This window comes from Nycticebus coucang, chromosome 6, assembly GCF_027406575.1.
Source record: "Nycticebus coucang isolate mNycCou1 chromosome 6, mNycCou1.pri, whole genome shotgun sequence".
Classification (NCBI taxonomy): domain Eukaryota; kingdom Metazoa; phylum Chordata; class Mammalia; order Primates; family Lorisidae; genus Nycticebus; species Nycticebus coucang.
In genome coordinates this window covers 45,752,376-45,779,133 of record NC_069785.1, presented here as the reverse complement: position 1 = coordinate 45,779,133, position 26,758 = coordinate 45,752,376, and the positions used below count along the sequence as shown (strand labels likewise).

The 26,758-nt window shown below is 43.1% G+C and overlaps 3 protein-coding genes across 4 annotated transcripts in view; 1 reads left to right on the top strand and 2 right to left on the bottom strand.

Moving 5' to 3' along the window:
* WDR76 (WD repeat domain 76) overlaps positions 1–1,590 on the bottom strand; it is a 55,715-nt gene extending 54,125 nt beyond the window's left edge. Inside the window, exon 1 of the mRNA XM_053595765.1 lies at positions 1,467–1,590. The gene's annotated coding sequence lies outside the window, so the exon portion shown is untranslated. The remainder of the gene's footprint in view (positions 1–1,466) is intronic.
* MFAP1 (microfibril associated protein 1) lies at positions 1,590–23,481 on the top strand. Its single transcript, XM_053595766.1, has 9 exons — positions 1,590–1,899; positions 9,846–10,065; positions 12,954–13,083; positions 13,309–13,496; positions 14,693–14,801; positions 15,174–15,334; positions 18,813–18,972; positions 22,168–22,257; positions 22,354–23,481. The coding sequence occupies exons 1-9, from the start codon at positions 1,821–1,823 to the stop codon at positions 22,534–22,536; spliced, it is 1,320 nt and encodes a 439-aa protein (XP_053451741.1). The 5' UTR covers positions 1,590–1,820; the 3' UTR covers positions 22,537–23,481.
* Positions 23,482–24,856: 1,375 nt separating this feature from the next.
* Positions 24,857–26,595, bottom strand: HYPK (huntingtin interacting protein K). Of its 2 annotated transcripts, XM_053595760.1 has the most exons (4): positions 26,243–26,595; positions 25,825–25,880; positions 25,154–25,205; positions 24,857–25,020 (listed from the first exon to the last, which is right to left on the bottom strand). In XM_053595760.1, the coding sequence occupies exons 1-4, from the start codon at positions 26,402–26,404 to the stop codon at positions 24,925–24,927; spliced, it is 366 nt and encodes a 121-aa protein (XP_053451735.1). In that variant the 5' UTR covers positions 26,405–26,595; the 3' UTR covers positions 24,857–24,924. The 2 variants fall into 2 exon arrangements, with proteins under 2 accessions (XP_053451735.1, XP_053451736.1); XM_053595761.1 differs by lacking the exons at positions 24,857–25,020; positions 25,825–25,880 and having other exon boundaries at positions 25,146–25,205; positions 26,243–26,561.
* Between the last annotated feature and the right edge of the window lie 163 nt (positions 26,596–26,758).

Sequence of the window (26,758 nt, the reverse complement as noted above, 5' to 3'; positions counted from 1 at the left end):
GGGTGCCCCTAATCCAGCTATTAAGAGGCTGAGGCAAGAGAATCTCCTGAGCCCAAGAGTTTTTGGTTGCTGTGAGCTATGACACTGTGGCACTCTACCTAGGGCGACAGAGACTCTGTCTCAAAAAATTACTAACCTGGCGGCAGTAGCTCATACCTATAATCTTAGCATTCTGGGAGGCAAAGGTGGAGGGATATCTTTCATGAGTTCGAAACCAGCCTGGAGCAAGAGAGAGACCCCATTTCTACTAAAAATGGAAAAAATTGTTTGCTGGTGTTGTGATGGGTGCCTATAGTTCCACTTAGTCAGAGACTGAAGCAAGAGAATTGCTTGAGCCCAAGAGTCTGAGGTTGCTTTGAGCTAGGCTGACATCATTGCACTCTAGCCTGGCCAAAAGAATGAGACTATCTCAAAAAAAAAAAAAAATTACTAATTAATAAACTAAAAATTACTAATAAACTAATATGAACTTTTCATAGTATTGTATATATACCGTACTACTTCTGGACTTCAAGACTTTGCTCATGATTTCCCACCAAAGCAGTTCATAATACAGTCTTTCCTACCTACTGTGAAATGTGTTCTGAGTGTAGCCTTTAAAAAACACACATACACACCCAACCTAGCTTGTAAACTGGGGCTGCTGCTTTTATTCTGGACCTCTCTGAAAACTTCTTAAAATGCAAGCTTCTTGAGGGAATGGGCCTTTTAACAATAATCCATACTCACTCCTCTATGAGTCCTAAGCACCATAAACACTAATTACTTAACTTACAAATACAAACAACTTTACAGCCAGAAACTTTTTTTTTTATTTTTTTGGCCGGGGCTGGGCTTGAACCCGCCACCTCCGGCATATGGGACCAGCACCCTACCCGTTGAGCCACAGGCGCCGCCCGAAACTTTTTTTTTTTTTAAGACAGCGTCTCACTTGGTCGCCCTCAGTAGAGTACGGTGGCACCACAGCTCACAGCAACCTCCAGCTCCTGGGCCTAACCGATTCTCCTGCCTTAGCCTCTCAAGCAGCTGGGACCACAGCACCCGCCACAACGCCTGGCCATTTTTTCTGCTGCAGTTTGCCCGGGGCCAGGCTCGAACCCGCCACCCTCACCCTACTCACTGAGCTACAGGCGCCGCCCCCAGGAACGTATTTTAAAAAGTGGTTTTCAGAAACTAGAAGAACCTGAAAGCCTATGAGTGGAGTGTTGGGATTTCAGACATTGACTGTCCCAGGCCCCTTGAGGGATTTTTTTTCTTTTCTCTCTCTTTTAAATCACCACCTGCCCTCTCCTGGCCACCAAATACCGCACCACAGCCCACCTAGGCCTCATCAATTGAGCTACACAGGTGCTGTGAGCAAGATTTTCGTTCTACCAAACTCTCATTTTTCAGGGCATTCAACCCCATTATCTCCTCAGTTTCTTATTATTGTCCCATTCTCCCTTGCCTAAGACAACACGTGAAACCTTTCATTCGCACGGTCTTCGCCGCAGGGCCTAAACAGGAAAGCCCCAAAGAAGGAATTTCCCGCCAGTAGAGGATTCCAAAATCCGCAACCCTGAGGACGCAAGAGCAATCTTTGAACATGCGCAGTAACACACTAAACTTTATAGCGGTACCCGCCCCTAGCGTCCTCCACTATCCCACAATCCTCTGGTCACATATTTCCGGTTTATCCTGCTGTGCCGTACGTAGTTCCTGTCAGTCACGCAGTAGTGTTCTGTGGGGTAGGGGGAAGGAGTTTTTCTGTTCGTTGACGTTGTTGGTGTTCACTGTTTGGAATCAATCAAGTTTCGGGAATCACCGTCGCTGCTGTCAACATGTCGGTCCCAAGCTCACTCATGAAGCAACCGCCCATTCAGTCGACGGCTGGGGCCGTCCCGGTTCGCAATGAGAAAGGTACTGTGCTGAGCCCTCTTCTAGTTGGATCTTACCTCTTCCTGCCTCAGCGTTCTCCCCTGGGCCGACCACTTCGGACCCGACCTTGAAATTCTTCGACCCATCCCCACCAGGTGGATGGTAGCCACTTGCATCTGGTCTTGTTCCTGTGCCCTGTCTGCTCTCATATACAACAAGCAGCCCTCTCATCTTAACCTCCACAGGTTCCTTCGATATTTCTGTAGTGAATGTCTCTTTGCAGGGCGTTTTTTCTTTTGTTATTCGTAGCCCTCTTTTTAATGCTGCTTCTATAACTCTTACCAATTATTGTACTTATTTATGAGTCCGTCTCCCTTCACTAGAGCATAACTTCGTTGAGGAAAAAACCATGTCCTCTTCAAGTTTTATCTTTTTCAACCAATGTAGTGACTGTGTTTATTAAATTGAATAAAAGTTGGATAAGGCAGTGCTCCTTACTAAAGAATTCATATTCTAGTATGTAAGATAAACAGAAGGAAAAAAAGGCACATTTTAAGCACTGTACACTCTACCACGCTTGCGATGCCTGTCATATAGGTGATAATAAAACAAACATTGTGAGAAGGCAGAGATGGGATGATCACTTCAGATTGGTGTAATCAAGGAAAACTTCTTGAAGAAAATGGCGTTTAATTTGGTCCATAAAAGATGGCTACTGGGAGGCCAAGGTAGGTAGATTGCTTAAGTTCATTGGTTCGAGACCAGCCCAGCGAGACCCTGTCTCTACTAAAATAGAAAAAACTAGCTGGACATGGTGGAGCGTCCCTGTAGTTCCAATTACCTGGGAGGCTGACTCAAGAGGATCTCTTGAGCCAAAAGTTTTGAGGTTCCTGTGAGCTGTAATGACGCCACAGCACTTTAACCAGGGTGACAGAATGAACTCTGTCTCAAAAAAAAAAAAAAAAAATATATATATATATATAATAGCTAGGATTTTAGTGGGTGCAGATGGAGGAAGGAATATCATACCTGTTGAGGATGTCAGACTAAGAATTTTCAGTAAGGATGTTAGAAAATAATATCAATTCTTTATTTTTTAAAGAAATATACTGTACCCATCCTTGTGCAACTTACGTTTTTTCTTTTGTAACTCAACATGGCTTTTTTTTTTTTTTATTGTTGGGGATTCATTGAGTGTACAATAAGCCAGGTTACACTGATTGCAATTGTTAGGTAAAGTCCCTCTTGCAGGCTTCTTCTTCTTCTTTTTTTTTTTTAAGAAGTCTTGCTGTGTTACTCAGGCTGGGCTTGTGTTCCTGGGTTCAAGATACATATGCACCTGGCCCTGGCCTCAACATGACTTTTGAGAATTAACTTATGGATACATGTAGGTCTAATTCATTCCTTTTTAACTATTTATGAATTCCATCGTATAATTAAGTCACAGTTTATTCCCTGCCAAGGAGCAGTTAGTTTTCCTGGGGGTTTTCCCTATTATAAAAGTGCTGCAATTATTCTGAAACCTGTCTTAGTGCACTTGTGTAAGAATTTTAGGGCGGACACCTAGAAGTTCATCATCAACTGTACTACCTGCTGCCCCATGCTCTCCAGAGTAAATTGTAAAAGCATAAGAGTTTTGTTTCCCAATATTTATCTACACGTTCATATCAGATTTTTAGATATTTTTGTTTGTTTTTTTGTTTGTTTTGTTGTTTTTATTAAAGCCAGGGTCTCTATTGCCCCAGCTGGAATGCAGTGGCATCATCATAACTCACTACAGCCCCCAATTCCTGGGCTCAAACGATCCTCTACCCTCAGCCTCTGGAGTAGCAGGAACTACAGGCATGCACCACCATGCCTGCCTGATATTTTATATGTGGGGACAGGAGTCTTGCTGTTGCCCAGGTTGGTCTCAAACTCCTGAGCTCAGTCAATTCTCTCGCCTTGGCTTCCCAAAGTGCAAGGATTACAGGTGTGAGCCACAGTGTATGGCCAGGTTTTTAAGTTTTTTGCCCAATCTAACAGGTGTGAAATGGTATCTTGTGTTTTTTTTTGTTTTTTTTTTTTATTGTTGGGGATTCATTGAGGGTACAATAAGCCGGGTTACACTGATTGCAATTGTTAGATGGTATCTTGTTATTTTACTTTGCATTTCCCTGATTACTAGTGATGCTTGGCATCTTGTTCATGTGTTCATCAACTCTCTGGGTTTCTTTTCTATGAGTTATCTGTTTCTGTCAAATACCCACTTTCTGTTTGCTATGGGTTTTTTGTTGTTTTGTTTTTTTTTTTAAGAGACTGTCTCACTTTGTCACCCTCTGTAGAGTGCTCTGGCATTACAGCTCACAGCAACCTCCAGCTCTTGGGCTTAGCCGATTCTCTTGCCTCAGCCTCCCAAGTAGCTGGGACTACAGGTGTCCACCACAACACCCGGCTATTTTTTTGTTGCAGTTTGGCCAGGTCCGGGTTCAAACCCACCACCCTCGGTATATAGGGCTGGCACCCTACTCACTGAGCCACAGGCACTGCCCCCTATTTTTTTTTTCTTTGAGACAGATTCTCATTGTGTTGCCCTGGGTATAGTGGCATGGCGTCACAGCTCACAGCAACCTCAAACTCTTGGGCTTACACGATTCTCTTGCCTCGGCCTCCCAAGTACTGGGACTACAGGCGCCCACCACAACGCCCTGCTGTTTAGCAGGCCTGGGTTGAATTCAAACCCACCAGCTCCGCTGTATGTGGCTGAGCTACAGGCACCGAGCCTGTTTGCTTTGTTTTTTTTATTTTCTAAATCTGTACAATCCTTTTCTCCATATTTTCTTGCTTGTTGTTTCATTTTAATTGTGGAGTCATCTGTTACACAAACGTTTTTAGTTTTAGTCTTATCAGATTTATCAGCTTTTTTGTTTTATGATTTGTGCTTTTTGAAATCCATACCCAGAGATCACAGATAATCCAATTGTAAAGCTTTTTCTGTCTTCTGTTTGTACATACTAAATAGGATTGAATACATAATTTTGCAGGACAGACTCTAAGTTAGGGAGCATAAGCCTTGGCGCCGGTAGTTCAGTGGTTAGGGCGCCGGCCACATACACCCAGGCTAGCAGGTTCGAACTCAGCCCAGGCCTGATAAACAACAATGACAACTGCAACAACAAAAAAATAGCTAGGGATTGTGATGGGTGCCTGTAGTGCCAGCTACTTGGGAGGCTGAGGCAGGAGAATTTCTTTTTTTTTTTTTTTTTGGCCGGGGCTGGGCCCGAACCCACCACCTCTGGCATATGAGACCGGCGCCCTACTCCTTGAGCCACAGGCACCACCCAAGAGAATTTCTTAAGTCCAAGAGTTTGAGGTTGCTGTGAGCTGTGAAGCTACGGCACTCTACCAAGGGTGATATAGTGAGACTCCGTCTCAAAAAGAAAAAAAAAATACTTAGGAAGCATACAGTCCAATAGGGAATGTAAATATTTAAGATATGTTTTTGTTTTTCTTTTTTTTTTTTTTTTTTATAGAGACAGAGTCTCACTTTATGGCCCTCGGTAGAGTGCCGTGGCCTCACACAGCTCACAGCAACCTCCAACTCCTGGGCTTAAGTGATTCTCTTGCCTCAGCCTCCCGAGTAGCTGGGACTACAGGCGCCCGCCACAACGCCCGGCTATTTTTTGGTTGCAGTTTGGCCGGGGCCGGGTTTGAACCCACCACCCTTGGTATATGGGGCCGGCGCCCTACCCACTGAGCCACAGGCGCCGCCCTAAGATATGTTTTTCACACTTGAATTTTTGTTTTGTTTTGAGAGATGGTCTCTGTTGCCCAGGCTAGAATGCAGTGCTACAATCATAGTTGACGGCAATCTCAAATGCCTGGGCTCAAGAGATCTTCCAGCACTAGGATTGTGAGCCATACTCGGGTATTTAAAAAATCTGGAATGTTTTGTTTGTATCCCTCCTCTGTTGACTAACTAGCCCATCCATTCTCCACTGATTTTTAGTGCCAATCCTGTAATATACTTAAGTTTTCACATAAGTCACGTAAGTTTGATTCTTTGCTTTGTTCTATTGGTCTCTATGTACTCCCTGAATCAATGACATTGGGGGGGGTTTTGGTTTGGGACAGAGTCTCACTGTCGCCCTTGGTAGAATCCTGTGGCATCACAGCTCACAGCAACCTCCAACTCCTGGGCTTAAGCGATTCTCTTGCCTCAGCCTCCCAAGTAGCTGGGACTACAGACACCCGCCACAATGCCTAGATATTTTTTGGTTGTAATTGTCATTGTTGTTTGGCAGGCCGGGGCTAGATGTGAACCCACCAGCTCCAGTGTATGTGGCTGGTGCCTTAGCAGCTTGAGCTACAGGAGCCGAGCTGACATATGTTTTAAGTACTGTAACTCCAAGCCTTGCTATCTGATACAAACAGCACCACCACTTTATTCTTCAGTATCGTATTGACTCTTTTGGCCTCCTGTTCTTCCATATGATTTTAGAATAAGCCTGGGACAACTTTTGTTATTGTTTTTGTTGTTGTTTTGAGACAGGGCCTTAAGCTGTGGCCCTGGGTAGAGTGCTGTGGCATCACAGCTCACAGCAATCTCCAACTCCTGGGCTCAAGAGATTCTCCTGCCTCAGCCTTCCAAGTAGCTGGGACTACAGGTGCCTGCCATAACGCCCAGCTTTTTTTTTTTTTTGGTTTCAGCCGTCGTTGTTGTTTGGTGGGCCTGGGCTGGATTCAAACCGCCAACTCAGGTATATGTGGCTGGCACCTTAGCCGCTTGAGCCACAGGCACCAAGCCATGTTGTTGTTGTTGCAGTTTTTGGCCAGAGCCGGGTTTGATCCCGCCACCTCCAGTATATGGGGTCGGTGCCCTACTCCTTGAGCCACAAGCACCACCCAGCCTGGGGACAACTTTTAATGGAATTGCATTAAAATGATAGATTATTACAGTTATAGGTTAATTCAGCAGCAGTTGACATCTTCTTTTCCTTGAACATGCTGTGTTTCATTTATTTAGTTCTTTAATAATTTTTCTTTTCAGACAGAGTCACTAAGTGGCCCTGGGTTGAGCTGAGTACCTTGGTGTCATAGCTCACAGCAATCTCAAACTCGTGGGCTCAAGTGATCCTCTTCTCTCAGCTTCCCAAGTAGCTGGAACCTGCCACAATACCCGGCTAGTTTTTCTATATTTTTCTCCTAAAGGCCTTCTATATTGTTGTGTCTGTTCCTCAGTGTCTTATAGATTAGTTCCTACTACATATGACATTTTTAATATGTGTTTTTTAATTACATATAGCTAGTGAACAGGTATACTTATTTTTATATATAAGCCTTTTATCCAGCATTTTTCCTGAACTATTTTAGCTTGTTTGTTGGTTATCACGTGTTTTCTACAAAGACAATCACACAATCTGTAAACTATGTCAATTTCTTCCTTCTCAATCCTTATTCCTTTTATTTCTTGTTCTTTTTTTATTGCCCAAATTATTGCTATGATTGCAGTACTGCACTTTAGCCTGGGTGACAGAGCAAGACCCTGTCTCTCAAAACAAAACAAAACCTCACAGGCGGCACCTGTGGCTCAAAGGAGTAGGGTGCCGGCCCCATATGCCAGAGGTAGCGGGTTCAAACCCAGCCCCAGCCAAAAACTGCAAAAAAACAAACAAAAAAACCCCTCAAGTATGAAAAACATATCTTAAGTATTTACATTCCCTATTTGGGGGGGTAGTCTCACTATGTCGCCCTCACTTTTAGGGTCTAAAAAAACTAAAATTGGGCGGCGCCTGTGGCTCAAAGGAGTAGGGCGCCAGCCCCATATGCCAGAGGTGGCGGGTTCAAACCCAGCCCTGGCCAAAAAAAAAAAAAAACTAAAATTACATCTTGCCTTTACCCCTTCTTAATTTTCTAAGGTTAAACCATGCTTAATTCTGGGCTAAATCCTACTAGGTCATGATGGCTTAGGAATTGTTTTAGTTTTGGTTAGTTTTTACATGGCTTGGATAAATTTGCTGTTATGTTATTTAGTATTTTTGTATATAAGTTTGTAAATGAATCTCACTTTGTTGCCCTTCATACAGTGTCGTGGCGTCATCATAGTTCACAGCAACCTCAAACTCTTGAGCTCAAGTGATCCTCTTGCTTCAGCCTCCCAAGTAGCTGGGACTAGAGTCACCTGCCACAACGTCAGGCTATTTTTATTTGTTTGTTTTTTGTGGTTTTTGGCCAGGGCTGGGTTTGAACCCACCACCTTGGGTATATGGGGCCAGCGTCCTACTCCTTGAGCCACAGGCGCCGCCCCGTCAGGCTATTTTTAGAGATAGGGTCTCACTCTTACTCAAGCTGAATCATGAACTCCTCCTGAACTCAGCTGATCCACCCACCTCAGCCTCCTGTAGTGTTAGGTTTACAGGCATGAGCCACTGCTCCGGCCCACCTATAGTTTTCCTTTGAACTGTCCAGTTTGGTTATCAAGGTTATATGCATCTTTTAAAATAAGCTGGTTAGTTTTTTCTCTTTTTTTGTTCACTAGAGTTGTTTGCATTTGTAAAAGAGAAACTATTAATAGGTCTGATAGCACATAAGCTAAACAAAAAGAAGTAGAAATAGATATTAGAATATTGAGTTATGGGGCAATATGTTATAAAGGCAACCATGGAAATTCCAGTGGAAACTCTGAGAATGTCTTAGCATTTTAGTTTTAAAATATTTAGTTCCGGGGTGGCGCCTGTGGCTCAGGGAGTAGGGCGTCAGTCCCATATGCCAGAGGTGGCAGGTTCACACCCAGCCCCGGCCAAAAAAAAAAAAAAAAAAATACTTAGTTCCGGGCGGCGCCTGTGGCTCAGTCGGTAAGGCGCCGGCCCCATATACCGAGGGTGGCGGGTTCAAACCCGGCCCCCGGCCGAACTGCAACAAAAAAATAGCCGGGCGTTGTGGCGGGCGCCTGTAGTCCCAGCTACTCGGGAGGCTGAGGCAAGAGAATCGCTTAAGCCCAGGAGTTGGAGGTTGCTGTGAGCTGTCTGATGCCACGGCACTCTACCGAGGACCATAAAGTGAAACTGTGTCTCTACAAAAAAAAATATTTAGTTCCTGGATATATCACTTTTACTATATGCTGGGCACTGTTACCAATAATCTGTTTAAGGCTATAGTTGAGGTGGAATAGCATGAGTTGTGATGAACATAGTCTGCCTTTTTTTAGAGGGACTTTTTTATTCTGCTTAACTGTCCACTTAATTCTCCACTTACTTCATTGTACCCATGGTGGGCTTCGTTATCATTAGTGTTAACATTCCCAAGAATGCCGTTCTTGTGACTTGGCCTTTGTAGGAAAGGCACCTTTATTTATTTATTTATTTTTAGTTTAGTTTAGTTTTTTGTTGTTTTTTTATTTGTTTGTTTTTGAGACAGAGTCTCACTTTGTTGCCCTCGGTAGAATGCCATGGCATCACAGCTCACAGCAACCTCCAGCTCTTGGGCTTAGGCGATTCTCTTGCCTCAGCCTCCTGAGTAGCTGGGATTACAGGTGCCCGCTATTTTTTTGTTGTTGTTGTTGCAGTTTGGCCGGGGCCGGGTTTGAACGTGCCACCCTCGGTGTATGGGGCTGCCCTACTCACTGAGCCACAGGCGCCGCCCTTTATTTTAGCTTTTGAGACAGAGTCTCACTTTGTCACCCTCGGTAGAGTGCTGTGGCATCACAGCTATAGCAACCTACTACAGGCACCCACCACAACGCCTGGCTATTTTTAGAGACGAGGTCTTGCTCTGGCTCAGGCTGGTCTCAAACCTGTAAGCTCAGGCAATCCACCCACCTCAGCCTCCCAACAGGCGTGAGACACTGTGCCTGGCCAGAAAAGCACCTTTAGATAGATAGATGTTTGCATAATGGCTCTCTTCTCCTTTCCTCCCAGGAATACAGGGCTCTACCTGCAAAGGCCAAGGGATTGAAGGATCTTGGGAAAGAAGTTACTGAAACATAATCTATGTTTATGTTTCTTACTCAGGTGAGATTTCAATGGAGAAAGTGAAGGTAAAACGTTATGTATCTGGAAAGAGGCCAGACTATGCCCCTATGGAGTCCTCAGATGAGGAGGATGAAGAATTTCAGTTCATTAAGAAAGCTAAAGAACAAGAAGCAGAGCCTGAGGAACAGGAGGAAGATTCATCTAGTGACCCTCGGCTCCGGCGCTTACAGAACCGTATTAGTGAAGATGTGGAAGAGAGGTAATGGCTAGGGTTATGTTTCCTGGACCTGACCCTCTAATAACAACAACAACAATAATAGCTAATACTTGTATAGTACTTATTATGTGCCAAGAATGCTTTTCCAAGTAGATTACATTTACTAATTCTTGTACTCCATACAATAATCTTAGAAAATAAGTATTTTTATTGTTTTTCTTTTATTTCAAATTGATATGAGGGAACAGATTTTTACATTTCATTGTTCTCACTCCCAAGGTAAAATTTAAGTTGTAGTTGAGCCCTTCACCTAGGAGGCATGCTGAACACCCTCACAATGTGCACATTAGGTGAGATCCTGCCAATTGCCCTCCCTTCTCCTGCCAATCACCCTCCCTCTCCCCCCCTTCTCCCTCTTCCCACCCTCTTTCCTCCCTCTCTCCTCCCTCTCAGTAGACTATATTTGTGTTTTATAGCTCATGTGGGTGTGTAATTGTTTATATATTGGTCTCATTAGTATTGAGTGTATTGGATTATTTTTCCATTCTTGAGATACTTTACTAAGAAGAATGTGTTTCAACTCTACCCAGGTAAACATAACAGGTATAATATCTCCATCTTTTCTTTTTCTTTCTTTTTTTTTTTTTTAGTAGAGACAGAGTCTCACTTTGTCGCCCTCGGTAGAATGCCGTGGTGTCACACAGCACCTGCAACCTCCAACTCCTGGGCTTAGGCGATTTTCTTGCCTCAGTCTCCTGAGTAGCTGGGACTACAGGCATCTGCCACAACGCCTGGCTATTTTTTTTGTTGCAGTTTGGCCAGGGCCGGGTTTGAACCCGCCACAGTATATGGGGCTGGCGCCCTACCCACTGAGCCATAGGCGCTGCCCTTATCTCCATCTTTTCTTATGGCTGAAGAATACTCCATGGTATACATATGCCACAGTTTGTTAATCCAGTTGATGAGCATTGGGTTGATTCCATGACTTGGCAGTTGTGAACTGAGCTGCAATAAATATCCTGGTGCAAATATCTTTGTGGTAAAATGATTTTTGTTCCTCTAGGTAGACACCTAGTAATGGAGGAATTGTGGGATCAAATGAAAGATAGACTTTTAGTTCTTTAAGAATTCTCTGTACTTCTTTCCATAAAGGTTGTATTAGTTTGCAGTCCCATTAGCAATGTAGAAGTGTTCCCTTCTCTCCATAGCCACATTATTATCCTTATTTTACAAATGAGGAAACAGGCACAAAGGGGTTAGGAAATTAACTTTACCAAAGTTACACTACCAGTTAAGTGGCAACTTCAGCATATAGCAGGTTACTTCTGACTTAAAGATTCTAATTAACTCATGAAGGGAATAGAAAATACAAACCACTTGTTGAGGGGAATGGGAGTTTTTTTAGCACAAAGGTCTCTATAAAATTTGAGTAATTGATTATTTATTTATTTATTTTTTTGAGACATTGTCTCAAGCTGTTGCTTCGGGTAGAGTGCCATGGCATCTTAGCTCACAGCAGCCTCAAACTTGGGCTCATGTGATCCTCTGGCCTCAGCCTCCCAAGTAGCTGGGACTACAGGCGCCCACCACAATGCCTGGCTGTTTTTTAGAGACGAGGTCTCCCTCTGGCTCAGGCTGGTCTCAAACCCATGAGCTCAGGCAATCCACCCACCTCGGCAACCCAATGAGTAATTGATTTTATCCATTTATTTATTCTAAATGCTAACGAAGGAAAATGACACTGATGAAGTAGGAGAAAAGACCTGATAAATGCTCTCGTGTTGGATAGAAAGCCTCCCAGGGAGGAATTTTGTATATTATGTATTGATCAAGGCATTACCTCACAAAGTAGACTAAAGGTCCTGAACTTTCACAGTTCATATTGTCTCAGAAATTTTTTCACAGACCTCCTAGGCAAAAATAATTGTTTTATTTTATAACATGGTCAGAGCCAAATAACTTGATAAGTATTTGTGTTCTAAAAATTTAGCCATTTGAAAAATATAATGCCCATGAAAGAAAAATCATTTTTATTTCATTCCTACATTCTTCACAATTTTACTAGTAGAATTTGTGTGCCTGTTGAATATTCACTTTTCAAATCTTGGAAACATTTGGCTCAGTTATTCTTTTATTATTATTAATTTTCACACTGTACTTTTCATCATAGCAGCCACCAAAACCCAGTTTCAAAAAAATATATATTAGCCAGGCATTTTGGCAAAGACCTGTAGTCCTAACTACAGCGGAGGCTGAGTCAGGAGTATGGCTTAAACCTAGGAGTTGAGGTAGCTGTGAGGTAGGCTAATGCTACCACACTCCAGCCTGAGTAACAAAGTCAGATCCTGTCTCAAAAAAAAAAATCATTGAAATAAATGTAGTGTGACCTAATGTTAAAGCTGTGAACTACCTTGAGCTATTAAAAATATCCCTCGGGCAGCACCTGTAGCTCAGCGAGTAGGGTGCCCGCCCCTTATACTAAGGGTGGCAGGTTCAAACCCGGCCCTGACCAATCTGCAACAAAACAATAGCCAGGCGTTGTAGTGGGCGCCTGTAGTCCCAGCTACTCAGGAGGCCGAAGCAAGAGAATCACCTAAACCGAGGAGTTGGGGATTGCTGTGAGCTGTGACACCACAGCACTCTACCCAGGGTGACAGTTGAGACTCTGTCTCTTAAAAAAAAAAAAAAAAAATCTCAGTGTACTCTGGGAGTTCACTGTGGTGGCTCAATATATGTTGTAGGCCCACCTTGACTGTTTGTTCTAGCATGCTGGTTAAGTTTCTTTAATCTGCCCCTCAGTTTTCCTATCTCAAGACTTCAATATTAATGAAGGCAATAATAACATCAGCGTGCTCTGTGACTAAGGAATGTGGTAGATGCTCCTGCATCTATGTGACATTGGTGTTACACTTACAAATACTGTTTTTCAGATTGGCTCGACATCGGAAAATAGTGGAACCTGAAGTAGTAGGAGAAAGTGACTCAGAAGTAGAAGGAGATGCTTGGCGCATGGAACGAGAAGACAGCAGTGAAGAAGAAGAAGAAGAAATTGATGATGAGGTACGATAAAGGAAAATGGGAAGGTTTTGAGGGGGTACAAGAAAAAGTTCCAGCCAGTGCTCATTTATTGAGGCCCTAATATCATTATTTTGATTATGTTCCCTGTTTGCTGGGGATAGGGTGCTAAGTTGCATTTACTTATATCAGTATCTGTTGAGCTTGATAAAGGAATAAGTAAAAGCCATAAGCCATTTGACTGGCTAGCTTAGATGTATGACTTGATAGGAAATAGAGCGGCGCCGTGGCATGATGCGTCAGCGAGCACAGGAGAGAAAAAATGAAGAGATGGAAGTCATGGAAGTGGAAGATGAAGGACGTTCTGGGGAAGAGTCAGAATCAGAATCTGAGTATGAAGAGTACACAGACAGTGAAGATGAGATGGAGCCTCGCCTTAAGCCAGTCTTCATTCGAAAGTAAGTATCTTACAAAGCAGGGCTGAATCCACATAATTACTACTTTCCAGCTCTGAAGACAAAAGTCTCTTTTCTGTCTCCTGCTCTTTTGAAATCTAAGCACTAAGTAAAATTCTTTTGCCTAGTGCTCTAGCCTCACAGAGTAGTTGCTAGGGACTATCTTGGTGTTAGCAAGAGCCTGAGTTTGTTTTCACATCTCCTTTTTCAGTTAAAGGACACATAACATCTGCCCAAGGTCATATATTTTAAACATAAAATTAAGCTTGAAAAGCAAATTCCTATTCCTTTTTTTTTTTTTTTTTGAGACAGAGTCTCAAGTTGTCGCCCTGGGTAGAGGACTGTGGCATCACAGCTCACAGCAACCTCTAACTCTTGGGCTTAAGTAATTCTCTTGCCTCAGCCTCCCAAAGTAGCTGGGACTACAGGTGCCTACCACAATGCCCAGTTATTTTTTGGGGGGGTTGCAGTTGTCATTGTTACTTAGTAGACCTGGGCCAGGTTCAAACCCGCCACCCTAGGTATATATGGCCAACACCCTTGCCGACTGAGCTACAGGCACTGCCCCCTATTCCTTTCCTAACAGCTAGAAATACTATTACTTAATAGTCCAGTAGGTGCCTTGCTATCCAAGCAATTCTCAAAGGTAAATGAAATTTTTTTTTTGCAGTTTTTGGCCAGGGCCGGGTTTGAACCTGCCATCTCTGGTATATGGGGCTGGTGCCCTTCTCTTTTGAGCCACAGGCACCACCTTTTTTTTTTTTTTTAAGACAGAATCTTACTATGTCACCCTCAGTAGAGTGCCATGGCGTCACAGCTCACAGCAACCTTCAACTCTTGGGCTTAAGCGATTTCTTGCCTCAGCCTCCCAAGTAGCTGGGACTATAAGTGCCTGCCACAATGCCTGGCGATTTTTTTGGTTGCATTTGTCATTGTTGTTTGGCAGGCCCAGGCTGGGTTCTAACCCACCAGCTCTGGTGTATGTGGCTGGTGCCCTAGCCGCTGAGCTACAGGCACCAAGCCACGTAAATGAAATTTTGATGCTCTAAAGACGTGGGATGACTCCCATTTTGGACTCTTTGCAAATAATAGAGCCAATGCTTGTTGGACTTTGTCTGATTTGGCTGGGAATATATCTAGGGGAACAAAGAGCTCCACTCTAAAGACTTTGGGCAATTAACAGGACCTCTGTGATGCAGGAAGGACAGAGTGACAGTACAAGAACGTGAGGCTGAAGCACTGAAACAAAAGGAGCTGGAGCAGGAAGCAAAACGCATGGCTGAAGAGAGGCGCAAGTACACACTCAAGGTACTGGGGAGTGGGTATAAGGATAGAGTGCAGGACAGCGCCTGTGGCTCAGTGAGTAAGGCGCTGGCCCCATATGCCAAAGGTGGTGGGTTCAAACCTGGCTCTGGCCAAACTGCAACAAAAAAATAGCCGGGCACTGTAGCGGGCACCTGTAGTCCCAGCTACTCCGGAGGCTGAAGCAAGAGAATCACCTAAACCCAAGAGCTGGAGGTTGCTATGAGCTGCAATGCCAGGGTACTCTACCAAGGGCGACAAAGGGAGACTCTGTCTCTTTAAAAAAAAAAAAAAAGGATGGAGTGCAAGAAGTGATGTAATCAGGTTTGTCTGAGCACAATAAGGAAGACTAACACCTACATTGTTCTCCCTATCCAGATTGTAGAAGAGGAGACCAAGAAAGAGCTGGAGGAGAATAAGCGGTCCCTAGCTGCACTGGATGCACTGAATACTGACGATGAAAATGATGAGGAGGAATATGAGGCATGGAAGGTTCGAGAGCTGAAAAGAATCAAGAGGGACAGAGAAGACAGAGAAGCGTGAGTAATAGAATGGGGCTGGTTTATGTCGCTAATAGAACAGGTTTCTAGTAGGGTAGCGTCAAGGCTTAGCACTATTCACTATTGTGAGTTCCATTCTATCTTTCCTTAGGGTTCTTGCTATTGGATGAGTTTCCCATAATTGGAATGTGAGTTTTACTTGTTAAAGTGAAATCAAGGAAGAGAAACACATTTTCTCAGTGTGTCTCCATGATAGAGTAAAGCTGATGCTCTCTTTTTTTTTTTGTTTTTGGTTTCTTGGGTTTTTTTTGAGCTGATGCTCTCTTTAGTTTACTATTAGACACACACAAGTTATTATCAGTTATCTTTTGGGTAACAATTCAATCCAAAATTGAATGGCTTAAAATAACCGTTATCATTTCTCACAATTTTGGAGGTTGCCCGAACAGTTTTTCTACTGGTTTTACCTGGATTCATTTATATAGTTGTATCCGGCTAGAAGATTGGGCTAGAAAGTGAAAAATGTTTGTGACCAGCCTGGGCAACATAGCAAGACCTTATATCTACAAAAAAATTAAAAATGAGCTAGGTGTGGTGGTACACGTCTGTAGTCCCAGCTACTCAGTAGGCTGAAGCAGAAGGATTACTTGAGCCCAGAAGTATAAGACTGTAATGAGTATGATCATAACCACTGCATTCTAGCTTTGGTGATAAAAGCAAGACCCTGACTCAAAAAAAAAAAAAAAATGGTGGGCATGGGTAGCTCATGCCTCTACAATCCTAGCACTCTGGGAGGATTGTAAAGGCAATCCTCTGCTTAGGAGGCCAAGGTGGAAGGATCCCTTGAACTCAGAAGTGAGACCAGCTTGAGCAAAAGTGAGCCCCATCTCTACTAAAAATACAAAAATGACCTAGGTGTTCTGGTCTAGGCCTAGTATCTGGGTCTATAGTCCCAAATACTGAGAATGCTGAGGCAGAAGGATCACTTGACCCCAAGTTTGATGTTTCTGTGATCTAGGCTGAAGCAGAGTGAGACTCTGTCATTAAAAAAAAAAAGTCCAGGCATGGTAGCTTATGCTGGTAATCCTAGCACTCTGGGAAGCCTTAGTGGGTGGATTGCCTGAGCTCAAGAGTTTAAGACCAGCCTGAATAAAACTGAGACCCCCATCTCTAAAAATAGCCAGGCATTGTGGTGGGTACCTGTAGTCCTAGCTACTTGGGAGGCTGAGGCTAGATGATCACTTCAGCCCAAGAGTTTGAGGTTGCTGTGAACTATGAGGCCACAGCATTTTACCAAGGATGACAAAGTGAGACTCTGTCTCAAAAAAAAAATCCAAAAGGGCTTCACTCACATGTCTGGTAGTTAATGCTGGTTATCAGCTAGGTCTTGCCTTATATAACAATCGCAGGGCAAAAGTGGAAACTTAAGTCTCCTGAGGCTTAAGTTCCAGAACTTATAAATCATTTCTGCCATATATTGGTCAAAGCAAGTCACAAGGCCAACCCAGCTTCAAGGGGGTGAGGAAATAGATTCAGCCTCTGGATTGAGGGAGCTTCAAAGTCACACTTTTAAAAAGGGACATCCATACTGTGAGGTGAAGAATTTGAGCAGGATCATTTCTGAGTTGTACCACCCACTCTAGGAAATTATTAGGGATAAGAAGATAATCCCATATTACAGAGGGAAATAATCAATAGATAACTCCGTCCTTATCCTGTAGTTTCTTTTTTTTTTTTTTTTTTTTATTGTTGGGGATTCATTGAGGGTACAATAAGCCAGGTTACACTGATTGCAATTGTTAGGTAAAGTCCCTCTTGCAATCATGTCTTGCCCCCATAAAGTGTGACACACACCGAGGCCCCACCCACCTCCCTCCTTCCCTCTTTCTGTTTCCCCCCCATAACCATAATTGTCATTAATTGATCATCCTGTAGTTTCTAAGGTTCTTATTCAGGGTAAGAGAGTCCATGCACCCTTAAAAATTTTGAATGCAAAATTATATGAATATATGTATTTTTCTTTTTTTTTTTTTTTTTTTGTAGAGACAGGGTCTCACTTTATGGCCCTCGGTAGAGTGCTGTGGCCTCACACAGCTCACAGCAACCTCCAACTCCTGGGCTTAAGCGATTCTCTTGCCTCAGCCTCCCGAGTAGCTGGGACTACAGGCGCCCGCAACAACGCCCGGCTATTTTTTGGTTGCAGTTTGGCCAGGGCCGGGTTTGAACCCGTCACCTTCGGTATATGGGGCCGGCGCCTTACCGACTGAGCCACAGGCGCCGCCCAAATATATGTATTTTTCTAAAGAAAAGAGATCCATACTCCTAACTCTATATGAAATCAGCACATTGTACACCATAAATGCATTAATGTACATGAAAGCTATAACCCAGCTACAACTTAACAATAGGGGGAAGTGGGAAAGGGGGGGGGTAGGTAGAGGGAGGGGAATCGGTGGGATCACACCTGTGGTGCATATTACAGGGGTATTTGCGAAACTTGGTAAATGTAGAATGTAAATGTTTTGGCACAGTAACTGAGATAACGCCGGAAAGGCTATGTTAACCACTGTGATAAAAATGTGTCAAATGGTTTATGAAGTGAGTGTATGATGCCCCATAATCATATCATTGTATACAGTTATGATTTAATAAAAAAATTAAAAAAAAAAATAAAAAAAAATAAATGCATTAATGTATACATGATTTATGCATTTATGATTTAATAAATAAATAGAAACCCCACCCCCAAAAATGATTAAAAATCACTGCAATCTAATTAATGATGGCAATCCTTGGTTTATGATGTGTAAACACACGGTGTGGCCATAAAGTTTGTGTGCAATTGCCACACTGTATTTGATTATGATGGCTTACAATATAGAATACCAGCAAAGTCTTACACAGTTATTTTAAATTTGCTCTGATTTTTTCTGTAAGCTAAGAAAGACCTTTTAGGAAAGGAAACTCAGCAATGTTGCAGAATCAAGCAGTAATGTTATATCTGAATCTCAAAAAGGCTAGACTCAATTTTTGGAACTTTGCAGTACCTGGTCTGGCAAAAATAACGAAGACCAAGTCACCTTTTTGTTTATTAAGTTTCTGATCTTGATTCCTAACAGACCATGACTAGACTTGAGGAAGGTGACTAATGTTTGAAATGACATGGAATTGTTATTTTCAGATAATTGGGTCTTTCTAAAGGTGGAACAGGGCAGTGCCTGTGGCTTAGTGAATAGGGCGCCGGCCCCATATACTGAGGGTGGCGAGTTCAAATCCAGCCCCGGCCAAACTGCAACCAAAAAATAGCCGGGCGTTGTGGCGGGTGCCTGTAGTCCCAGCTGCTCAGGAGGCTGAGGCAGGAGAATCGCCGAAGCCCAAGAGCTGGAGGTTGCTGTGAGCCGTGTGATGCCACGGCACTCTACCGAGGGCGGTAAAGTGAGATTCTGTCTCTACAAAAAAATAAATAAATAAATAAAATAAAGGTGGAACAACACTAACAGTTCTGTTCTCTGGACAGGCTTGAAAAGGAGAAAGCAGAAATTGAACGCATGAGAAACCTGACTGAGGAAGAGAGGCGAGCTGAACTTCGGGCAAATGGCAAAGTCATTACCAACAAAGCTGTTAAGGGCAAATACAAGTTCTTACAGAAATATTACCACCGGGGTGCCTTCTTCATGGTAAGAAGTGAAAAGGGAGTGAGAAGGCTCAGCACCTATGACTCAAGCAGCTAAGGCACCAGCCACGTACACTTGAGCTGGTGGGTTCAAATCCAGCCTGGGCCCACCAAACAACAATGTCGGCTACAACCAAAATAATAGCCCGGCATTTTGGGAGGCGGAGGCAGGAGAAATCGCTTGAGCCCAGGAGTTGGAGGTTGCTGTGAGCTGTGATGTCGTGGCACTCTACCCAGGGCAACAGCTCGAGGCTCTGTCTCAAAAAAAAAAAAGGAGAGAAAATTGGGCGTAGGTATATATAACTCAGAAGTTTTGAGTTCTTTTTTGCCTCCAGGAATAAAGAGGCAATGTCCTGGAATGTTATTTCCACTTACCACTGGTCAACTTTCTCATTTGCTTTTTGCCTCTGGAGAATGTAAACCCAGAGAAAAGCAAGTACAACTGGATTATAGAAGTAGTATAGAAGTAGTAGCAACTATTCTCTATTTTGCCCCAGTGCTCAAAAAGAAGAAATGATGTAATAGAAAAATTGAGGAAATGAAATAGAGAAATAGTGACCCACGTAGATACTAAACTAATTAGGTTCCAAAAATCAGTTTGGAAATAGAGAAATAGTGACCCACATAGATACTGAACCAATTAGGTTCCAAAAATCAGTTAAATGTCATGTTATTTCTTTAGCTAACTGAGAAGTTTTGGTTATATGAAAGCCAGGCTTTGTAAATAGTCATATTAAGTATGGTTCACTTTATTCTGAGCTGACAGTAACAGCCTACCTATCCAAAGGAATGTTAATTAACCATTGTGTAGAATGCCATTGTCTTTGTGTTCTTCATGTAAAAAAAGGGTCAAAATAGCAGTGTTAAGGGTGGTACCTGTGGCTCAGTGGGTAGCACGCCAGCCCCATATACCGAAGGTGGCAGGTTTGAGCCCAGCCAAACTGCAACAAAAAAAATAGCTGGGCATTATGGTGGGCGCCTGTAGTCCCAGCTACTCAGGAGGCTGAAGCAAGAGAATCGCTTAAGCCCAGGAGTTGGAGGTTGCTGTGAGTTGTGACACCACGGTACTCTACCAAGGGCAATAAAGTGAGACTCTGTCTCTAAAAAAAAAAAAAAAATAGCAGTGTTAAACTTAATATGGTTTATTATTTCCTAATGTTGTAAGAGTTTGTATCAGAAACTATACTAGCTTTTCAAGTGCTGTATATCAAACCATAAATATCCTTAACTGCAGCTTAAATTCCTGCCCTACACTGCAGATGCTAGTAAAATTTTAAAACTTCAGTGGTTTCTTTACTGCCCTCCAAAATTAGTTTTAGTCTGTCTGATCAGCAAGAAACGTTTGCTTATTATGTAGTTTTCCAGCAAATGTGAATTTTTAGAATCAGTGGAGATGATGAATTTTCATACTGCTTTGAAGTCATAAAGTATCTTTGCTTAAAGTAATCTGCAGCTTTAATCAGACTCCTTAGAGAAAGCAGTGCATTGGTGGCTAAGAAACATAAGGAAAGTTGGGCGGTGCCTGTGGCTCAGTCGGTAAGGCACCAGCCCCATATGCCGAGGGTGGCGGGTTCAAACGCCGCCCCGGCCAAACTGCAACCAAAAAATAGCCGGGCGTTGTGGCGGGCGCCTGTAGTCCCAGCTACTCGGGAGGCTGAGGCAAGAGAATCGCTTGGGAGCTGTGTGATGCCACGGCACTCTACCGAGGGCCATAAAGTAAGACTCTGTCTCTACAAAAAAAAAAAAAAGAAACATAAGGAAAGTTTATGTGAAAGTCAGTATTTGAATACAAAGAATGTATTCAAATAATGACTCTTCTCCCTGGACAAGGAGAGTGAAATTGAAATGGTTTATGGGATTAAATGAGGGACTTTTGGGTCCTAAGGAAAAAAGTAGATCTGGCAGAAATGGTGTTTTAAATTGTGCTTGTTAGGGTGGCATCTGTGGCTCAAAGAAGTAGGGTGCCAGCCCCATATACCGGAGGTGACGGGTTCAAACCCGGCCCTGGCTAAAAACTGCAAAAAAAAAAAAAAAATGTGCTCGTCTATAGCTGAAGGGAAAGTAATACTCCCAAACTGTTTGGTTAAAGGACTCAGCTCTTTAATGAAGCCTTTCTTACCCAAGATAGTGCTGTTTTTAATTCCGTCAGCATGTGTGTTTATAATTTGTATCATAGCATTGTAATCTTACCAACATTAATTTGAAACTATTCTCTACAGTTACTTTTTATTTCATTGAGTAAATAACCTTTTGTATATTTATTGTTTAAAGGTTACTGTTTAGTATGGCTAGAGGATATATATTTGCCCTCAGAAGACTTACAATATAAAAGTATGGATAAGGCAAATACACACTATCTCCTAAGGAGTGAAAGTACCTTGGGGTTCTGAAGAGAGAGGTATTGTATTTGGTAGAAGATGAAAAGGAAGTAATATCTAAGATGTACAGACTTCATTTAGACATTCCAGGTGAAAGAGACCAGCAGGAAGGGAGGCAGGAAGTATAAGTTGGAATAGAAATAGCAAGGAGAGCTAAAAAGGTTAAGGCTATATAATACTTGGCCTTGACTACTACGCAGAGGAGTTGTGTTTAATATTAGAAAACCATTGAAGTTTTTTGAGCAAGGCAAATATTATGAAAGTTGTGTTTTAGAAACATTAATGCAGTAGCAGTGTGTAAGACTGATTGCAGAAAAAATAACCCAGATGATGAAGGTTTACAAAATGTGGCAACTCATTGTACACAGGTTACTCATATTTTGAATCTGAAAAATTGAGAGTTATTAGTCATACTAACAGTAAAATTGAACCAAGAAGAGGCTGGTTTGGAAAGGTTAAGGAAATGATTTACACTTTAGACGTAAATTTGAAGTACCAATAAAATATTTAAGATATATAAAAGGCAGTAAAAACAATTCAGGACTGGAGAGTTATGAGGCCTGTGCAGAGTTGAAGTCTTAAGAGTAAATGAGCCACACTAAGTGTAAAGCAAATAAGCCAACCTTAAAGAAGTAGCTATACTTAGGAAGAAGAAAGACAGTATGATAAAAGAAAAGGAATCTTATCTCCTCAACTAGATGTAACCACTTGAAAAAGGCTTAAACCCTTCTTTGTAACCTTTGTTGTAGAACTTAATAAATTTGTGCGGTTTGAATAAATGGCAAATAAAGCCATACGATTGATAAGATTCTTTTCTACAGGATGAAGATGAAGAAGTATACAAGAGAGATTTCAGTGCCCCTACCTTGGAGGATCATTTCAACAAAACTATTCTTCCTAAAGTTATGCAGGTATGGGGAACCATAATAAACATAAGAGAAAGTATTCTGAGGGCTAGCTAAGGCATGGTGTTTGGTGGTGTAACTCATCATCTGTCCTTCCCTCAGGTCAAGAACTTTGGACGCTCTGGTCGTACCAAATATACTCACCTTGTGGATCAAGACACCACCTCCTTTGACTCGGCATGGGGACAAGAGAGTGCCCAGAACACAAAGTTCTTTAAACAAAAGGCAGCTGGGGTACGAGATGTATTTGAGCGGCCATCTGCCAAGAAGCGGAAAACTACCTAGGGACCAAGTACTTATTCTTCCAACTCTGGAACACAAGGGGAAGTCTCAGCATCTGTTCCTTGATTTGCTTTTGCCATTATTTAGGCTCCTGTATCCAGCCTATTGGACCTACTACCATGTTTATGATACTGGGTAACACAGTCTTTGAAAGTGCTTTGTGGTTTGGACTCATGCTGAGAAACCCACAGAAAAGCACTATCCAGGTAGGATTAGAGGCTTCCACTTAAAAGTATTTCTGAGAAATCTTAGGGTTTATCATTGGTATGGCCTCCCATATTTACTTGGGACTATTCTTGAGTTTTTTCTAGCCACTTAGCTTATATTACAAATATGGGCATGTAAATGAGTGGACTTCTACCTTAGGGTTAGAAGTAACATCAGGAAATCTAAAGTTCATTGAAACCTGTTTTGCATTTTTGGTTGAAGTCAGTTTTTCTAGGTAAACATACTTCTTGATCCATTTATGTGCGTGATTAAAAATAAAAGGATCACACACCAAAAAAATTGTTAGCTTTATACTAGAAATAAAATGTCCAGGCTGACAAGCATTAACTAGCTGTTAAGTACATCAGGTACATCAGGAAATTGTTAGGCAGAGGACATTTCACATTTTGATCATCCCCTTTGATCTCAGAAACAGATGCTAGACAGGCTTTAAGTAGCACCCAGAAATGTTTGCTTGTCCTTGCTCTCCCACACTGTACATATACACAGAACAAAAGCTGGTACATAAACCAGGATATCCGTCTCATTGAATCCAAGTACCTGCTAGTATCTTCTTGCCCAGTTCATGTATCAGGAAGGGTACCAGTGCTCTCTGAGTAGCAATGTAGTGACATCATACTGGAGTTAAATATATTGCTCCATATTGTATTTACTGTACATGTAACCATGCACATGGAAGAGTACCAGTGGTTCCAGGTGTTATAAAGAAAATTTAAACAGTGGGAAGACTGCTTTCTCGAATGCATAAAAAAATGAGACGACCGTGGCAGCGCCTGTGGCTCAATGGGTAGGTTGCCGGCCCCATATACCAAGGGTGGTGGGTTTGAACCCAGCCCTGCCAAAAAGCAACAACAAAGTAGCTGGGCATTATGGCGGGCACCTGTAGTCCTAGCTACTCAGGAGGCTGAGGCAAGAGAACAGCCTAAGCCCAGGAGTTGGAGGCTGCTATGAGCTGTGACACCACGGCACTCTACCGAGGGCGCTAAAGTAAAACTGTCTTAAAAAAAAAAAAAAAGAAATGAGAAGACCAAGGTCTTTTCATATCCTCTAAATGTCCCACTGAAGGAATCAAACTGTTTAGTGTCCTAGCATAAAAATTTGAGTGCAAAAATTACTATGAGGTAATAAAACACATAGACATTAAGTACAAGTCACTGTTGTATGGGATACAATCTAAGAATTATCCTAGAGTCAAAATGAGAATAGTGACTGCCACTCTGAAGCAGGTACAAAGCCAAGCTTTTGCATCCACTAGTTGAGGAAACAAATTTAGCAGATGAGACATGGCCAAACCTGATTAATTGTTAAAAGTAAAACTACCGGGTGGCGCCTGTGGCTCAGTGAGTAGGGTGCCGGCCCCATATACCGAGGGTGGTGGGTTCAAACCCAGCCCCGGCCAAATTGCAACCAAAAAATAGCCGGGCGTTGTGGCGGGCGCCTGTAGTCCCAGCTGCTTGGGAGGCTGAGGCAAGAGAATCGCTTAAGCCCAGGAGTTGGAGGTTGCTGTGAGCTGTGTGATGCCACGGCACTCTACCGAGGGCAATAAAGTGAAACTCTGTGTCTACAAAAAAAAAAAAAAAAAAGTAAAACTACCTTCTCTCTGGAATAGGAAATGAAATGTAAAATGTGTTAAGGTTCAGAATTCAAATACTAATCAAAATGTTTCACAGGTCAGTTCTATATAAGGCTTCCCTGCCCCTCAAGTTTAAAAATAAGATCTCTGATACCTTCTATTTTTACCATGTTTTCATCACGTGTACCTAAATTCTACCTCAAAGTGACATATGAACTGGATTGGTAAATTACATTAGCTTCTAGGCAGGTGCTGGCTTTTCAGATGTTCATAAGCTATCCTAAAGACACGTGCTATCAAGTAACTTTGTACTGAGACTCTACATGTACCTTGAATAATGTTAAGTGAGAGCTGGTCAGATGAATAAGACAGGCCTGCCACCTAGCATCTGCATCTGAACATGATACACTGATTCTTCTCATGGATGCCCTGTGAGGGAATGGGGTCACTTAAACTCAGTCATTCTCCAACATAGACATTCCCATAATGAAACAATATACACTGCATTTGACCCAGAATGACAAAACTGCAAAAGACAAAATCTTTATTGCAATAAGTTAATCCAGTAAGTATATCTGAGAAAGCACACATCAGTTGGTTAGGGCAATAAGAGCCTCTACCACATTGCCCATGTGTTCCCGCAAGCTCCGTTCTGCTGCTGCTCGAGAGATCTCCATCTCTGTCATCTGCCGAAAAAGATCAATCGTGTTTCCTAGTTCTTCTCCCAGGCATCCATGTGTCAAACATACTGACTCGACTTGTTTCAGGAAACAAACAGAACCTCCCCTGCCCATACACTAGTTAAGCACTATTACTCACTATCAGCTCCAGATCTTCCTTCTTGATAGTGACTTTTGCCAGTTCCTTCTCCCTGCAAACATACATTAATCCTCATTTTCAGCCAACACCTTAAACTCCCAAGAAGGCTCTTTTCCCGGCTATCCCTTGCAAATCTTTTTTTCCGACGGAGTCTGTCCCTGTCACACTCGGTAAGGTGCCTTGGCCTCAGCTCACAGCAGCATCAAACTCTTGGGCTCAAGTGATCCTCATGCGTCAGCCTCCCAAATACGTGGGACTACAGGTGCCCAACACAGTGCCCAGCTAGTTTTTCTATTTTTAGTAAAGACTACTTTCTTGTTCTTGCTCAGGCTGGTCTGGAACTCCTGAGCTCAAACAATCCACCCACCTCCAACTCCCAGAGTGCTAGGATTATAGGCATAAGCCACCATGCCCGGCCACAAATGAATCTTGATAAACACTGAGTGAAAATACAAAATGAGTCCCACTAATATCCTTCCACCCTCGGGGAGTCTTAGCAGCAGGGAACAAGTGCTGCCAGGAGGCCTACCTTCCCCTGACTAGAGTTGTAAAACCTAGGTGCGCAGGAACTGGTCAGAGCTGAATGCCACAAAGGCTTAAAAATGGCTTTTATTTTTGTCTGAGGGTGGGGTGAAGAGAAACTTAAGGCTGTCTGTGAGCTTAAGACTTACCGCTCCTGTTTGGCTTTCTGTTCCCGGGACCGTCTGTCCCCAATGACGGACATGGCCTATGGGAAAGACAGGTCTAATTACTACTCCGATATCCACAACTCCCAATGACCTAAAAAGCCAATAACAAGCGGCTCACGTATGTAAGCACCATGACAACAGTGATCAGGAAGCAAGAACTATGTTTAATTCAATTCTGTGCACTGAGGTCCGCTTAAAACCTAATCTCCATCAACTTCCTCTTAAGCAAGCGGCAGCCTCGGCTGACCGCTGTTTCCCTTGACTATACCCTCTACTCTATTGTCTCCTCCTGCCACGGGGATCCGGACTGGGACCCTGTCTTAGAGATCTAGCTTCCAACTACAGCCTCAGAGCCCCATCTGTTCTCAGCCTGCCCAGGCACCCTCCTGGCCAACCTTACCGTTTCCAGATTGGAACTCTGGATCTCCTTCTCCTCCGCATAATCGGTGACCCTCTCCAGGTCCGCCGCACCACTGTCATGCTTCCGAGGCTTCTCGGGGGGCCGCTCCGGGCCGCTGGTCTCAGTCTCCAACTCCAGCTCCACATCTCCTTCGGTCGCCATACCGATTCCACCCCGCCGCGCAAGCACCGCCTCGTGACGACTTCCGGCAATTGGCCCACAACTTCCGCCCGCAGGGGGGGGCGGGTCCAGCCTTGGACCACGCCTCCCTTGTGCTCCGGTTCTAGAAGCTTCAGCTGGGAAGGCATTGCCTGTCAGACTCTTTTAGGGCTTGTGTGGTGTTTTTCGCAGGGCCTTCACCCACACTTAACTTGTCAGCAAACCACATCGCCTCCTCACATAGTAACAACCCCCCACCAAATACCGCCACCCGCCAAGAATTCTGCTCTACCGGGATGGATGATGTCTAATCCTAAACCAATTAAGAACGCTTACCTAGATATGCAAACTGCCCTC

Bases quoted from the DNA above. Each gene is read 5' to 3' on its own strand.
- MFAP1 (XM_053595766.1), top strand. From the start codon at position 1,821: ATGTCGGTCCCAAGCTCACTCATGAAGCAACCGCCCATTCAGTCGACG. The intron at 1,900-9,845 runs GTACTGTGCTGA...TTTCTTACTCAG, and splicing joins CCCGGTTCGCAATGAGAAAG to GTGAGATTTCAATGGAGAAA. The intron at 15,335-18,812 runs GTGAGTAATAGA...TTCTCTGGACAG, and splicing joins GACAGAGAAGACAGAGAAGC to GCTTGAAAAGGAGAAAGCAG.
- HYPK (XM_053595760.1), bottom strand. From the start codon at position 26,404: ATGGCGACCGAAGGAGATGTGGAGCTGGAGTTGGAGACTGAGACCAGC. The intron at 25,206-25,824 runs GTAAGTCTTAAG...GTATGTTTGCAG, and splicing joins CAGAAAGCCAAACAGGAGCG to GGAGAAGGAACTGGCAAAAG. The intron at 25,021-25,153 runs GTGAGTAATAGT...CTTTTTCGGCAG, and splicing joins AGGAAGATCTGGAGCTGATA to ATGACAGAGATGGAGATCTC.